The sequence below is a fragment of the Liolophura sinensis genome, chromosome 1, assembly GCF_032854445.1.
Source record: "Liolophura sinensis isolate JHLJ2023 chromosome 1, CUHK_Ljap_v2, whole genome shotgun sequence".
NCBI lineage: Eukaryota > Metazoa > Mollusca > Polyplacophora > Chitonida > Chitonidae > Liolophura > Liolophura sinensis.
Genome location: NC_088295.1, coordinates 19,053,681 through 19,071,452, shown reverse-complemented (window position 1 = coordinate 19,071,452; position 17,772 = coordinate 19,053,681). Strand labels below are relative to the sequence as shown.

The following is a 17,772-nucleotide window of genomic DNA, read 5'->3' as shown; positions in this document are numbered from 1 at the left end:
TCGAAACACAGTTTTTAGGAGAATATAAATACACCTTCATCAGCTCACCAATGCACAGCAAGTTTTTCCGGAATAAAAGATCTCGCTGTCACCTCTTTGCTTATGAGACTTCAATGTGTGGTAGGTTGTCACAGTCAAGAAGCAGTAGTGAAGTTTGTATTGACTAATTTTGGCCGATCGGACAGCTCTGGTGAAGGCCACTTCCCCAGACGAGGGGCGTTGATGGACCGAGGGTGTAACTTAGCGGATCCCAGCCCGCCACTCATGGCTATATCTGGCGTCTTCACATAGACCTAATTGTCAGAGGAGGGTTGGGAGGCGAGGTGTGTGTGGCGCAGTGCGGCAGATTCATGACATTTCTCCAGCTGCATTGGTGGAAAGCTGAAGCTCCGGTAACCCGAGACGAATTGCAGGAATACGGAATCCAGCTGAATGAGAGCAGCCGACGCTGCCTATCTACTCCTCTTATCCGCCTTCATTCATCTTCTTCGTCACGTGGGGTGCAAAAAATCCCTGCTGAGACACGACGCAATTTTCAGTAGTTTTTCCTCGCAGCGATGCGATCCCTTTAGGAAGCATAGACTGGTTGTGGCACGATTATCTACGCTTTACCTGCACTCTGCTGCAACTGTGGGCTGACAATAAGGGATTTACCATACACCAGTATTACACCATACAATGACTTGCCGGAAGTGCACATATTGGTTTGAGAAATGTAAATAGCACACAGAGACTAATATTTGGATTACGACAGAAGAAGGCATTGAGTTGACAAAGCAGAAAAGTGTGCAAGAAAAATAACAGAGTTCTGCAATCCTAGCATCGCCTGGTCCATATTATGGTGAGTATGAATAACTGACCGGTTCGAATTTTCCTACATGGTTTACTGCTATTTAATATTCTGAAAATTTTGCAAGGAAAATGACAACGATTTATGACTAGGTCAATGGTTGGATGTGATTACATAATTTTCTTTTTCCAATAACTGTTTATAAGTACACTTCCGTGATAAAGTATCAAGCTTTTAAATTGTGGATTGTTTTTACTTCCATCCTTTACTTTTTTATTTAAATATCATATTAATTTCATAGGTAAACAAAAAGCTGAATAATTATGGCCACTTCAATTCAGTACTTATCGATTATATTAGTCTTCAACAACGCTCAATAGTTTTACACTCATATGACAGCAGTAAGGTTTGTGGGATGAGGACACTTTGGTGCCTGAATTAAATTGCTGACAGCACCCCGTATCTGACAAACCTGGCAGCCGAAACATGCAGCTAACCTGTCTTCGAGCACGTTGGACAGTAGTCTGATTCCCCTCTGATTGCCAGCGTTTTAACCATCTGAACAAACCAGAAGACACTGTGGTCATTGTTTTCCGGAGCTATTCTACAATTTAATCCAACACTGATCGACAATGGAGAATTCAGAAGACTCCCTGGATTTTTCTGATTGTTACTTTATCGTGTGCTTTCAAGATAAATGTAAAACCTCCAGCCAAGCAGCTGACTGATTCCTTTCTTTTAAATCACATACTTTACAAAACCCACACGTCTTCTACTACTGTTGTTTTAATGACCAATACAGAGGACTTAATTGTCAGTCTATGTGCCATACAAAGCGTCTTACCTTAATTAACCTTATCTGAAAGTAAAAAGAATAATTTCTTCACTCTTCAAACCTCAAGAGTACGCCAATAAAACACCAATCAAATAAATAATTAAATCAAACTGCAAAGCTCTATAAAATTTTCCGATAACGTTTAAGGAATGGTGCACGTGGGCCATGTGGGCCTTGTTGGGCGTGACCCCGTAGCGCTACCCAGGAGCACACACCGATCACTGCTTTTCCATTGCACAACTCCGTGTTTGCCGCGAGTCTGATGGAATGTTAAGGCGACTGTGTAAGTCCGCTCCTATTTAATAGAAAACAAATCCCACACACCGCAGGATGACGTTAAAAGCTCTTGATTAGTTGGGAAAACTAATTAGTGTGAAACATTATGAAGAGGCTCCATTAGACCTACGCCCTCTATGCTCGAGACACCTACTCTGTTGACAATTAGCGAGGGAAACCGTGGTCAGCAGCTCGTCCTTAACCTTGTTGAAAACGACACCGATAACTCGGTGGATAGGGCTTCAGGCAAGTAATTTGTATCCAAGGAAGGCTTGAGAGATTCCTGAATCGGTTCGATAGAGAGCGAACCAGCACCGAGCGGGGATTTTATCCAGGTAATCTCGGTTGTACTGAGTGAAGTTTTTACATGTTTACCCAGACACCCAACCCATTATAATATATTTAATCAGAAATAGTGCATGCTGGATGGTAAACAGACTTCCCAAAAGAGACCCTTCGTGCAAAAAGGCACAGAATGTGAACCACCAACTATCCGATGTCATTCCACCAGCTGAAGATCGGATTCCAACAAACAGAGATTATACCATTTGCGTTTGTTCTCGAAGAAACAATTTGTGGTAGTAACACTGCCAACGAAAACAACATGACCAGCTAGCAGCGAGCGTTTGGACCTAAATAGCATCGTGAAAAGATTGAAGGGTAGGACTGGTGCGCCTGTGGCCAGTCATGATTTAGTGAAGAAAACCAGAGGAGGGACGGGATTGTTGCAAAAGGCTAGCAGACTTGTGTGCTCTTCTGCGAGAGGTCCCTTCCAGGCATCTCTGCTGAAAGATTAATCGAAAAGCCCGACCGCTTCCTCATTTGGACATATTTACTGACCTGCCAGTCAACCCCCCGATTATTCCCTTTGTCAATCTGACATAAATCTTCTCGCCAGTTCCACGACATTGATACCAAACTGACAACCGGAAGCAGTTGCTGAGTATTGCATTTACCCTCAAAAAGGACTCATAATTGCATTGCTACATGTTACCTGTTGCCCGCTTGTTTCATAATATATACTGCCATTTGAAGAAGTAATCTGCCAGATTGCAAATGACGCTTTTAAAAAAAATATACTGTATGTATCATTCTTCCGTATATGCTCCCAGACACTGGGTAAGGCTACATAATGATAGAAACGTGGTCAGTTCGGACAAGAACCGACACTTTCTCAACAAGGACACCATGTTTTATTTAGCATAACGCAGATTCCCATTTAGCTGACAGTCAATATCAGCCTGGGTTGTTGGGACGTGAAAAAACGATCACATAACTATTGGACTTTCAGGAATTTTTACGTGACGTGATCCTAACATTACAGGTATGCTGAACCAAAGTGACAAGGACAATTTAAGTGACACAATGCTTGCGCTCAAAATGCTGGAAAACGTGGAGGTTATGTGGAATAGGTCAATCGTGCCAGCGGGCTGTATCATTAGGTTTAAATAAGGTTAACAATTCAAAACCAACCATGACCAACTGGACTCCTCGCCACAACCATGTTTTTATTCTGCGTTGTAATGATAACATGTTCTAAAAAGGCAAATGTGCTCTGTTTTGTACACGTGTTTCTGCAGCTCACGCTGTAGACAGATATGTGTACCATACAAGTTGGCATACATTAAAATAGGTAGAGATATAAATGTGTTTGCGAATTGGATAAATTAATGTGTACCTGTGGTATGTTTCTTGTGTATATTTTGTACACAATTATTTGTAGAGAGTGATGTTTTAATATTTATGTTAGAATCGTGGCATGTATGAAAAACAGGCCAAACCTACAAAACAAAACTCTTGTAAGGTAGGTAAATTCATATGTAGGACTTTAAAATTGCCAACGTTGCAATGCTAGCCGGTAAATCTCCTCGCTTGAAGCTCAACAGAAGAGTGTAGGCAAAGAACTGGTCGGATTTTGGGGGTAGACAAACGACAACCCTGTCAAATTTACATTTATTCAATTTGTTTTAAACGTAAGACTTAAAATATAGTTGATAAAACTATTTTAAAACCAGTTGTATCTTTTCCTTGATTCAAAGATCCTCACACCAGACATATGAACACAGCATCCCATACATTTGATGCCACGCTCTTTCAGGCATGTACTTTTAAAATTGTTGCCGTTTTAATATTACTCTATCAAAGGTTCTGAAATGTTTATGAAAAGTGTTTAATATGCATATAAGTATAAGTCGTACGGTTAAATCATTTTAATAATTGCGTATTTAAGTGGATCATCTTTTGTTCTGTGGCCAACCCGAAATATGCTGTGATTGGGGTGCCATGTCTGGTATTCCATGAGACAGCACGACAGACAGACAAGAGTTATTCTAGATTCCCTCAAGGTTATCATCTACAAGTACTTGCTTCGATTTAACATGAAAGGTGTCATATTCTTACGTCCTGTGTCAAGGGGATTTTTGCAACCCCATAGGTAAGCTATGTTGTTTTGGACCATACATTCTCAACGTTTAAGTAAGCCATGTTAAGATGTATGGGATGTAAGCTGCCTAAGGAAAGATGAAGGATAAACCAGCTGTTAGGTATGTATAATTGTCTGTTGGCTCGAATCGGGTCTCTTGCTAAAGGAGACAACACGTCGATTCTTCTCCAGCTTCTGTCCAGCCAAACACGAACAACAAGGGAACACTCCTCAAACGCGCACTTTGGCAACCCGTGGTGAACAAAAGTGCTTGTTTCTGTATGTCTTCTTTGGTTTTCTCTTACAGGGCACAATCGTACGTGGACACGAAATCATCACAAGTGACGAACAACTTGCTGGTAAGTATAGAAAATCTGTCCTGAAACCTCTCTGTGTTGATTGTTTAATAAAACATATTTCAGATATGTTTTTTTGCTAGTAAAAGGTGGAATTAAGTTGGGTTTTCATGATACTGCATGATACGCTAGAAAAAATATTTGTTGGTTAAAATGTTGATGTAAGGATTATCTGTGATGTGCAAGGTTTATTCCAGCATGACTTTAATACATTTAGTCCGAGGTCTGTATTCCTAATCTGAACTTATGCGATACACTATCATATTTCGTCGATTGGAGAAATACAAAAGCGATGTCCATAACCATTTATGGTAAAGATCTTCAGATGAAAGATGCTCTTAAATTCACTCGACAGGTTTAAGTCGTAGATTTATTTTTCTGTTTTTATTTTTAGTGCGGTAAGTGTTGTCAGTACAATCGAGAGAAGATAAGTTTTCATAGATTTTTGACATGAGACACATGCGCTCAACCTGCGAAATGCAAGAAACAACATAAAGCTTACACCTAGAACAGAAAGATAGTTTATCTGTCCGTTAAACTGGACTACAATCAATCCGACGGGACTTGCACGCATGTGGCTTCCAAGTCGTAGCTGGCACCTGTTTCTGTTAATATCAAAACAGACGTGTTTTATCCAGAACAAATTTGTTATTTCTCACCACTGTAAGCCAAAGGCACTATAAGTTGCATCAAACGGAAGTTACGAGACAGTTTTTCTCATGTTGTCGTTGCTGTTGTGATGTTATTACCTGGTGAATCATTAGAACTCTTTTTGAAAATGATGACAAGAAAAGTTATTGACTACTACATTATCGGCAATTTCGGCCCGCGCGTGCGCACGTGATTCCGTATAGGTGTACAGAAAAAGAATCCATGACGTTAGGCTGTGTTTGGTGTGTTTGGTGTGTGTGGTAGCTTATTCCAGGCTGACTGACCAAACAGAACTCTAGAATTTTCCCTACATTGTGATAATAGGGGATGCCACTAATCTCAAATAGTACGATGCGCGAAAAAAGTCTGAATGCATCTCTGACTTGCCTAGAGGATAATATTTGTGTTTTCCTTGACAATAGCTACATCGCCGCGTGATGTGCCGGCTGTTTACATTCTGGAAAGGACATGAAGAGCGCATGCACTGCAATGGCTAGATGTAAAGGCAAACTCTGGGGTTTGCGGATTGTCTCTTAATCGAATGTAATCTGGTTGTTAAAACAGAAACATGATTGAAGAAGCCTTATTTACTGGTAAATAAATATTACAACCTATGAAAGAAGAAATAGGTGCTAGCTCATTTAGAGTCGTAATGAGTTATGCCCGATAGCAAACGGCGTATTGAGTCAATGCATAAATACGGCTGAGAGTCATCACGTGACTGACAAGTCAGATTTACCATGTTTCCTAGCTCTCGGCTGCTAACTGGATTTCACGGACACTCGCCTTTTTGTGAAAACAACTCTTTGGATGTGCTGTGTAAATAAACAGCGTACACTTGTAAACCTGAGGGACAGCTCCCCCATGTAACGACGCAGAAACGTACTTTTTAGGCTTCGGGCACATCAATCCCTTAAAAGCCTAAAAAGTTAAGACATTGCATTAGACTTTTTAAAAAAATGTGTATTATTTTATAAGATAATGGCGGGCTCTCAGTGCGCCCTAAGTGTCTGCGCGCCTCCCTGAGGAACGCTGTTGTTCATTAAATCGGTGGGAAAACTACCAGAAAACATTTGGGCGCTGTAATAAATCTGATAAAGATCCTAACCTTGTATAGTGAACTCGAAAAACTCAAAGCTGGATAGATTTTTGTTTGCCGTGAACGACTTGTCGGCATTCTGCAAGCCTTTCAATGGCATGTTAAATACGGCCAATAAATCTTACCTACCGGAGAGTGCGAAGCACGTCAGCCTTACAGCCAATCAGTTGCACAATTTTATATCCCACAAAGAGGTTTTATATTCATCCGCACCTGATGTAAAAAAGGACTGGTAGCTTCAATTTGCTTTTTTCAAAATGGCGAATGTAGTTGCTAGCCTTTTTTGACGATGTCAAGGTTTTAAGACAGGTTTTAACGTGATAAGATCGGGTATTTAATTGATTCATATATAGTTTTGTGCTGAAAACAGCCGTGCCTTTTTCATGTCACTCTCCTGAGAATCGAGTCCGATGCCATCATTGGTAACAAATGCGTCACCAAGTGGTACAACTGGCTCTTCTAGCCAAGATACATGGTGAATATGGGCTAGATACGCCAAAATTGATGTTTTCCCTGTCGATAATGGTATTTGTATCCTTACAGGAAGTTCTAGATTCAGAAATGGCTTCGGTTTGGATTATAGATGGCCACATGTCCCTGAATCTCTAGGGCGTGGCATTGTCTGTTATAGCTACGTGATTCATAGCTATATCAATGACAAAAATATTTCCAGTCAAAATCAGACAGCCACATTATATATGATATATTACAGATATTTATATCATGATGTTCCTAGGTTATGTAGTCGTTTGGCTGCTAGCGCGACAGGAAGTTTTGAGGTTTCGTTTCTGCGCTTATCACATCAGTCATCGCCAATATAATCATGTATAAGAGTTACATGAGTAAGGAATACAAAGAATTCCCATCAAGTGGGGCAGGTGTCCTTGTGTCAGCTGTTCGCAATCACGATTTAACGCGTGTAAGTGTTGAATATGGAATTCACCTCCGACACGACGTCAAGACCGCACTCTAGGTGGACTTTTCTCAAGAAATAAATACCTACTTAGAATTTTTGTAATCAGATTTAAGAGATCATAGAAAATTAGTCTGTGTTGGACATTTGGCATGAATGTATCCAGCGATAAAATATTTGGACGCAGTTTAACGCAACATTAACAGAGACAAAATCTCGACTCATCACTATATTTTAAAGGGATAAAAATTGTTTGCATGTAAGCTACTGTTTTAATTCGAATGATATTGGAGTACATGAATATAATGCAAACAACTCTAAAGTAATATGATAGGGCGATACAAGCTGCTTAGCAAAAAAGAGATTTTCTTGCAACAAAATCGAAAATGTTGATGATGAGTTAATTACAAAACGTGTCGAGTGAAAATCTAGCGTGTCGTGTGACCTATTGCAAGAGCAGGTACTAACTGCAAACTAACCACAAGTTCATAACAGTGGTTATCATTCTACCACCCGATAGCCGTGTAATGTGACCTATTGCCCGTGTGAGTACTTATCTCAAATAGGCCCTGCGCTGACCTACTCGCAGGGTGTTGTTACAAAGATGCCTATTTGCGTTTGGTATATCATTTTCCGCCGTCTGAAACCAAACCAGCTGTACTTGAAACAAATATAAGTCACCGTATTCATAGGTAAATGGAAAAATAATTCAGATATGTTCCCCATGGTGTGTCGTTGTTCCTCTCGGGCCGCTTGTACAAAGCGATTGCATGCTAAGTTGATTGTAACTACTGTGGTGACATTGCTATGCACATATGTTGGCATGGTAGTTACAATCAACTAAGAAGTCCAGCTCATGCTGGCTTCCTCTCCGCTGGTACGTGGGAAGGTCTGGCAGCAACCTGCGGATGATCGTGGGGTCGTGGGAGTTACCTGACATCTGATCTTTTCTGGCATCGGAGTTGTCACCGCTGAACCTTTTAGCTTCAAGATGGATATCTTGAATGAACATTCATAATTTTTCATACCCTGTAAAATACCCGTAATTCCCCGGATAATTTAAGTTTTTGGGTATTTACCCAAGATGGTCTTCACGTAGACAGCTCCATTTTATCCTTAGACCAGCAAAGTCATTAAGCCATCAGACGGAATAGGTCAGTTTGATCCTTACTACTGTCAGAGCTCCTGACAAATGAATACCTGTGATGGTCCCTCTGGTGCTTCCATTCTCCCGCTTGACGTTCGCTCAAGTCTTCACAGTGGTGGGGACGACTCACATAAGCCGCCAGTCAAGCCTGTATAAAGTAGCCTTCAGTGAAACCCTTTATGTATCAGTAAGCGGATCTTTACAGCTCAACTCTTCGTCCGCTCAGCGAACGCTATGAATAAAAATGAAATGCATTTACTCCGGATTCCCAAGCTATCTTGGCTAAATGACAGTTTTATTCCATTTTAATATGTTATCCTCTGTCGGCAAAGTAAGCATTGGGAAGGCGCATTTGTGCGTCAACAAGTTTCAGGTTCATAGAAGTTACAGGTGATAGTACAGGAAGCTTATGTGTGTTCTGTTCACGGTGTGTAGTATGAATAAAAGACCCCCTAACACTCTCCAAGGCGTCTTCGTCCAGGCAATCCCTTCCAAATGGTTTCGGTCTCCGTCCTTCCAATATTTCGCAAGTGGTCTCCGCCCACTCAACACTCTCCAGTGGGTCGCCGCCCTCCCCCAACTTCGCAAGTTGTCTTCTTCCTCTGAACACTTTCCAAGTGACCTCTGCCCTCCCAACACTTCCCAAGTGGTTTCTGTCTTCTCAACATTTCAAAAGTGGTCTCCATCCTCACAACACTTCTCAAGTGGTCTCCATCCTCCCAACACTTCTCAAATGGTCTCTGTCCTTCCAACATTTCCCTAGTAGTCCCTGTCCTCCCAACACTTCCCAAGTGATATCTACCCTCTCAACACTTCCCAAGTGGTCTCCGTCCTCCTAACACTGTCCAAGATTTAAGTCGCCGCCCTACAAATACTTCCCAAATCGTTGCCGCCCTACCAACACTTCCTAAACAGCCGCCGCCCTACCAACACTTTCCATATAGTCGCCGTCCTCACTCCCTCTTCCGAATGTATGAGGGAGAAACCTCCGTTTCTGCAACAGCAGTTGCACAGATTTAATCACAGCTATATCCAGAACAGAAGACACAGTTTATGACCTTTTACTTAGTGTGGTACTCATGGAGCGTCTAGCGTCCGAGTTGACAATGATTACGAACCCAAAGAAGACAGCAAGCTCTTGTTACATCAAAGTCGCGTGTGGATTGCTAGTCCTTTGTGAGCTGTTTTTATCCGTTGTTTTTCATTCAGGTGTATTTATCTGTTCAAATCTTTGATTTTCACGAATCCTTGGAGATTCACAAACTCACAAAGGAATAGGAACAAAGTCGACATATTACCTTCAATTTAGTTATATCCCCAGTCTTTATAATACACCTCTATTGACACTCAATTAAAGATAACATCAAGACAGACAAGAAGCGTTGTACATTTGGCGAATAGGGTACATACAGCCTACAATGCAAAAGGGTTTTTGTGAGCAGCACTTTGAAGTGATAAGTTTCCACTTGATGATGTGAAAAAAAATCGATAATGCAACAACATGGAAAAACCTCAGTATTATGAAGTGTATATGTACAATTTTTCCATGGAGAAGGTTTTTAACCTGAAAACAGCAATTTTAATAGTGTTTGGTAACCTTATAATAATATCCTATTGCGTGTCCCACCCGAGTATTGCACTTGAGTTTCAGTAGATTGCCACGATATGCATGTATGTTTCTTTCGTTAGGTTTGGGAACAATATCATAATTGTATTGCTGCCAGAAGGTTAGTTCCGAAAACACGCTGTGGCGGAGCCGCATTGGAGCGCTTGCTAGCTGGTTTTTATTCCACTTCGGTGGAAAGATAATCACGTTGGACTTTGTACTAACGTTTGATATTATCGTAAAAGTGGATGTTAATATACAGACAAGACATTTAGCATCCATAAATCCGTTTTTATCCAGCTCTGTATGTCGACGATACAGATGCGCAAACTCTGGTATCATGTAGATTTTTATCCGCCTCCTAACTTAATTTATAGAAGCAGAAGGCTTTTGTGGTGCATATGGCGGTTTGTTCATAGACTAGCAAACCTTCCTTGTATGTTTACACAACCTCTCTATACGCCTAAGGAACATTGCACATCACCGAAGGGTTTCCGGTATGGTGTCCAGTCCAGCGGTACATTGCTATAATAAAACCATTCCATTGTAAAAGTATCGACTGCTCAAGGGGAATTTGCCAAAAAGTACGTTCACAAAGAGAAGCTGGGATTATTCTGTAGTCCGTTAAACCGTTGTGAATTAAACCTAAATAGGTTCCCTGAATGATACCAGAATAGTTGGTCAGTGTTCTGTCAGACCTGTCAGGCTTTAGCTGCTGTCCGCGGGATATCGGCTTAAGACGAATACACCTAGCCAAACTGCCAGCTCTCATGAATGCCAAAAGATTTATCGACAAGATTACGAGTAAAACATGAGCGCTTTAATATCCCTGATTTGTCTTCACCCTTCACAAGGCATTTTATCGCGTTTTGAAAAGGCGATAAATCACGCTGCTATCTGCAGAAAGTCTAATTTTAGCACACTTCTACAGAAACAGCTGAAGTATGTACCGCGCCGTGTCTGCCTGAGGACTCGGTGTGAAGCGACTCGAACAGACACAGTGCACATCACATTACCTCAAGGGTTCGTCATGGGGTAACGACCATGGAGCACTATTCCGAGAATAGGAGCTCTTGACAGAGACTATCCAGCCCATCAGCCGCTGTTAACACCGGGATACGGGGGAATGGCGCCACGTATGTGAACGTTTCCTTGCAACCAAAATCTTTCTTGGTGATAAAGGAAGAGGCGATTTTCAGCGTCGTTGAACCCGATTTCTTCACTTTTTTTCTTTAAACAGTCTAGTGTCTCGGTAATTGAGTGAACACCGACGTGTTTTTTATTCCGGCATACACATAAATGAATAAATCTACATTAATATTAAATTTTTAATTGAGAGTCGCTCAGATAGACTTTATATGGCCTGTCGTGTTTGTTGAACTGCGCCTTCAAAAAATCTGACATACTTTCTATGCCTGATGGTAGAGACCTCTAGATAACTGGCAAACGAGTTACACTGTTTTTGTTATGTGCACTGTAAATCTAAATCAGGAAGGAAAAGTCGAAAAAAAAAACACGAATAACAAAGATGCTGCACGTCGAAGCTGTCTGCTGTAATGGATTTCTCTATGGAGCAACAGCCTGTGAGTAATAGCTTTAATTGCCCATGTGTTGCTCTAGAGGTAAACATAACTGCGATCGTAAACAACTCCACATCCGAAAGATGCGATCTAAACGGGAGGGAACTAACTGCATTAAAAAAAAACAAAAAAACAAAGCGGATTTAGCCCGGTTTGTGTAATGGTAATGGAATGGAATGGGAAAAACTTGAATGTGTCTGGCGTTGAGACTTTCAGTGGAGTAGCATTAGAATGGACTATACTGAGCCTGATTGAACTCTAATGCCTACCTTGATAAACAATTGATTGGCACTAAAAGTTCTCGCCAAAGAACCGTGATAAAATCGATTTTTGCAAGGATGAAAGACACGTGCCTAGGAGTGCTGGATTGTACAGCAGTTCAGCAAACATGACATATACACTCCATGTATACTTTCGTCATTTTTCATTGTTGGCATTTGAATCTTTATCATTCAGGTGAATATGTTAAAACCTGATTGAAAGCAAATCTGGGCTTTGTACACTAAACTGCAAGGCCAATCAACCAAACAAGACTGATGACGTATTTAAACATTTCACTGTTACAGTATTGCACTCGTCCTTGGGTACTGTGTATTGACCACTCGTGGCGGATGTATTGTTGTGGTACAGATGGACGTGTCTCAGAATGGCAAATGTGAGAAATCTTAACGCTGCTAAACAAAGCGGCAAGAGGGAGACCTAACAGATACCTATCCTAGGCACGTATGTTCAACATGTTATTGGATCTGGAGAGTACCGGAGAACCCTGGGCTGTTTCACGATACATATATTGTCAGGACGGCCTACTTACATGTACACACACACACTCTATCTCTGTATATATATATATATATATATATATATATATATATATATATATATATATATATATATATATATATATATATAATAGTATTTTTGTACAAATATAGTGTAAACACAGGTAAACATATGCTGTAATTCTAGGTACGGAAATGTTATAAGCCTATGTGTGTAAACATAGGGAAATTTCATAGAAATAAGAATTGTAAACCGGTATAATCAGAAGTTAAGATCATGAAATATGTTAATCACAGAAAAACCGTTAAAAAAGAATCGAGTGAATTGACCTTCTAAACAGATTGTTGTGAAGAAAAACTTTGTATGGAATGATTAGAACTCAGGTCATTATAGAAATTCATGACTCGAGGGAAAAAAGAATGTATTCGAGCGTTAATTCTAGTTGCCGTTTGTCGTATGTCCCGGGCAGAAAAATTAAAGTTGACCTGCTCTACTAGGTAAGGCGAGTCAACGATAGAGTGAACACATTTGTGTAAGAACTTTAAATCTGCAGCTCTGCGGCGATCAGATAGTGTTGGCAGCTGGAAATGTTTACACATAGCACTGTATTTTTCAGAGGAATAAGCGTCATTAGTTTTAAAACAAAGATATTTGATGAACTTTTTTTGAACGGACTCTAACTTGTCTGAGAGATATTTTTGGGTGTGGACCATACAATTGACCCATACTCCTAGTTTGAGCGAACTAAAGATCTGTACAGGGATATAAGTGGCTTGGTTTTTGTAAAAGAAATGCACGATCGCTTGAGAAAACCAAGCATTTCATAACCTTTTCTAACGGTATTGGTGACATGTGCGCTAAAATTCAGATTACTGGTTAATGTTATCCCAAGATGTTTCACAGTCTCAACTCTTTCAAGTGCATGTCCATCTATGCTATAATTGGATATAATTTTGTTGGTCTTATGCGTGAATGATTTTACACAACACTTGTCCACGTTTAACTTAAGCTGCCAAACTGAACACCAGTTTGTTAAAAGTGCAAGGTCATTCTGTAATAGCTCACACTCTTGCGCGGAACGCACTTGTCTGTAAAGTGTACTGTCATCTGCATACAGTGACAATTTAGGGTGCCGAACACAAGAAGACATGTCGTTACATGTAGAATTAACAGTATCGGATCAATCAAAGACCCTTGCGGTACTCCGGATAATACCGGCTTCCATGAAGATTCTGCGCCCAGTAGGATAATTCGTTGCGAACGGCCTTCGAGATAGGAGCGCAGCCGTTTGAGCAGTGGGCCTTGGACGCTATAATGCTTCAGTTTATGTGTTAGCATATCATGAGATGCGCTGTCGAAAGTTTTATATAGGTCTAGGTACACTGCGTCGGTCTGCAGTTTTGCGTCAAAAGCCCTAGTGATACCATTAACATAACAGGCTAGGTTGGTAACTGTGTCACGGTTACGAAAAAAATCCATGTTGATTTAAAGCTATTTTGTTTCGAACATGTTGAAACAGTGTTTCATATACAGCCTTTTCAAAACTTTTGCTGAAGAGTGGTAACAAAGATATAGGGCGGTAATTAGTAACGTCAGTCCGGTGACCTTTTTTGAAAATTAGAATCACGTTATCTCTCTTAAAATCTGTTGGGAAGCACAAATTTTGAAGAGATACATTGAAAATTAAGCATGGGGAATGGCCGGTTCCTCTGCACACTCTTTCGAAAGTAGACCTGAAATATTGTCATATCCACAGTCCCTGTGGATTTTTACAGAATTCATTAAACAGGATATAAATTATAATGGGCATTAACAGTAGCATTGCTCATTATGTCATCACACTGAACACAGAGCAGAGGCATTTCGGTTGTTTGGGGTCTGGTAAAAACACTATAGAAAAAATCGTTAAACATCTCTGTGACTGAGTTGATGTCATTAGCCTAAATATTTTCATACTTGACAGAGCCCTGGATTGAGCCTTTTGATTGCTTGGCTTTTACGAAACCCTTAAATCGTTTCAGGTTGTTTTCCCTTTCTGACTCAACTTTTGAATATATTCCTTATATTTTTCCCGTTTTAACTTTTTGAATGTTTTTGCAGAACAGCGAAATTAGAATAATGAATGTCACTTTTATCTTTTGTGTAGATGTTATATTTATTTATTTATTTGATTGGTGTTTTACGCCGTACTCAAGAATATTTCACTTATACGACGGCGGCCAGCATTATGGTGGGTGAAAACCGAGCAGAGCCCGCGGAAAACCCACGACCATATGCAGGTTGCTGGCAGACCTTCCCACGAACGTCCGGTGAGGAGACGTATATATATATATATATATATATATATATATATATATATATATATATATATATATATATATATATATATATATATAGATAGATAGATAGATATATAGATATATATATATATGCACACAAACTGCACCATTGTTTTCAGCTATAGAGACGGTTATTTCGCAATACCATAAGTACATGTTGACTCAAGAGAAAGCTATTTATGTTAATAACTTCGTTTTCACAATGTTGTTACAGCCAAGTATATACATGTCGTCAGGCGTAATTATGAACTGCTTTTGTGCAGAGAGGATGCTGTTTCTAGAAGCAGCTTTCCGCAGCTTCTGGCTGATACGGAACAGAGGCAGAGAATGTTTTGTTACTGAGGTTATCAGTTCCTACTTTGACTGATTGCTATCTGTCCTATATGACGGAAGGAGAAATCTTCCCTGGCTGTCAGGAAAATATAAGGCGTATTTCTGCGCAAAGCATAATTTTTTCCAGATATTTATCTCTGATCTAGTAAAAGCGACCCACTGACGAGCTTCTATAGGATTTATTACCTTGCTGTTGCATAAAACATAGCTTTCAGTAGGCGCGGTTGGCTTCGTTGACTACATCCAACATTACAAACTCATGACTGGGATGCAAATATGATACACACAAACAAGAACTGAATGTAAAGTTTTTTTTATGCACACAGGTAAACGTGCTTGCTTAGAATTTATGACACAGCGGTTATAGTTATTCTCGTCAAAGCCCTCATTCGTTGACAGGATCGAGTATTGCTACTTGAATGTTTTTTCTTTCAAAGATGACTGAATACTGAATAATGTTCTTTGACAACCAAATGGCGTTTGAAGTTTGCATGATGCGTGTGCATATACACTGGAGATATGACTCTTCGCTTGTATGAAACTGTTCCCATTTATTATGTGTCAAAATGGACAAAAATTATTATTATGGAATACAAAAAACCCCTACAGCACAGAGGGTAAAACCAGAGCAACGAAAACAGTCTGATAGTTGGGAAATAGTCACACGGAACTGGAGAAATATGGCCTCATGTCACTAGTACCACGGCTTAAACAGAATTAACCACTACAGAAAATAATGCAGTGATGTTAAGACTAGCTTCTGAAAGCTGGATGAGGCAAGCAGTAGCTGGGAGTCATCTGTCATGTTATGACCTGAACAACATCAGAAACCTATCTTAAGCTCCCCAAGGCTGCCCCCCCTCCATGGTTAAAGGGCATTGAATCGGACATAACGCGACCGGTCCTGTCACAGTAAAACAAACAAGGCTGTTTTTTCTATCGCAGCCACTATTGGTTATTAACCTGGGTAGAGACAGAGAGTCATCTGGTGGTAATAAATAACTCTTATCTTGTAATTATTTGTACACACAAACAACCGTGGTATACAGTCTGCTAGAGAACCATATGTGACAGACCAGGTACTGCCATCTTCTCCCACGTGACGGATGAGCTATGGCGAACTCCAGCTTACTCCAGCTACAGCGTCTGGAAACTCGCAGCAAACGTAAACAGCTCAGACATCGTGGGAGTTTGGTGCCCTCTGGCGCTGAGGACATTTATAAGTTGCCACTATTTAAGTATATCCACGACCAGTTAGAATAAACCCTAACTCGGCTAAAATGACCATAAGCCGCATTTCACCGGTTAGGTGTGACGGTTTGCCAACCATACCACACTGTCCTCGCTGCTCAGGTTGTACTCTTAATACTGTAGTCCTGTATATTTTGATGATATCCCAGTAATTCCCCTCCTTCACATCAGAATGTGTAGCTCTTCTGATAGCATGTCCAACATCTCGATCTACCTGTGATAACTTGTCTTCCACAGACGTACACTACAATACAACGAAGTTAGTAAAACTGCCATCTTGTTAAAATGATTAGAGCGGATTTCCCGCTGATAAATGAAAAAGACATTTTTTGTGTCTCCAGGTAGGACAAACAATTTAAGGTATTAAACGCAGACGGTCATACAGGACAGTAAAGAGGAAACTTTATATACTGTACCATTTCTACAGGTTAAACAATTGTACTGTATATAAGTGATAATTTAAATACTTCACAATATACCATATGTGATTTCATCTGAACATCCTGTACCTATTCCTTTTATGAATAAACATACTAATATACACGCGCTTACAGGTAGAATGCCCTTTGTTATCGTTCAGCTTCAAATCCGAAAGCTATGGCGATGACATTTGAAGGAATGGAATAAAGTATTACAACTTGTGTTTTACCTCATCAAATTTACTTGTGGCTATCAACAATGGCAAACGAGTGAGTGCTTGGCATTTAACGTCGTACTTAAGTTACAAAGAGGAGTTACAACTTCCTCTTTTAAGGTCTTAGGTATGACCCGACCCAGGATTGACCCTGGATCTACCGCCCCAGAAGCGGACACTCTACCAACTGAGCTATCGGGGCCGGCCACAGTGTCAAGCTATATACTGGTCTTCCCTTAGTCTTTGAGCCTTTGTTTTAGTCCTTAACTGGTGGCTTATTTTCAGAATTAATCTACAGGAACTTTAAAATCCTTCGTTTTTGTAACTGTTTTACCCTGTGGTCTGTACAGTTGCCAAGGATCTATCTGGTAATCGCTTATACTTCAGTCTTATCATCTTTCCATGTGTAGCCAATTTGCAGCTTTTTTCCTTTTCGGCTTTTATCCTCATTATCTTATGTTCAAAAGAATTCTGATTTATGTGGATAAGAGAATATCCCTGAAACCTGTTACACATTCAATGCACCATTCTGTAACCTAAAGACAAAACAGCCCCCCCCCCCACCACCCCCACCCGTCCCAACCCAGTAGAATAAAACTTGTGAGAGCGGAGAAAGACGTAGTATATATACACCGTTAACTGATGGCTCTCTGTCCCACCACGGTTGAACATCTTGACCACGGAAAACACACACACACACACACACACACACACACACACACACACACACACACACACACACACACACACACACACACAC

At 40.4% G+C, this 17,772-nt stretch overlaps 1 protein-coding gene across 3 annotated transcripts in view; it reads left to right on the top strand.

Annotated features, from left to right (window-relative positions):
- LOC135481797 (calmodulin-A-like) overlaps nt 1-17,772 on the top strand; it is a 31,189-nt gene continuing 13,417 nt past the window's right edge. The window contains exons 1-2 of one of the 3 annotated variants that reach the window (XM_064761512.1): nt 1-841; nt 4,631-4,682. In XM_064761512.1, coding sequence (XP_064617582.1) covers nt 839-841; nt 4,631-4,682 — 55 coding nt within the window. In that variant the 5' untranslated portion in view covers nt 1-838. The remainder of the gene's footprint in view (nt 842-4,630; nt 4,683-17,772) is intronic. The other 2 variants (XM_064761513.1, XM_064761514.1) reach the window with 2 other exon arrangements.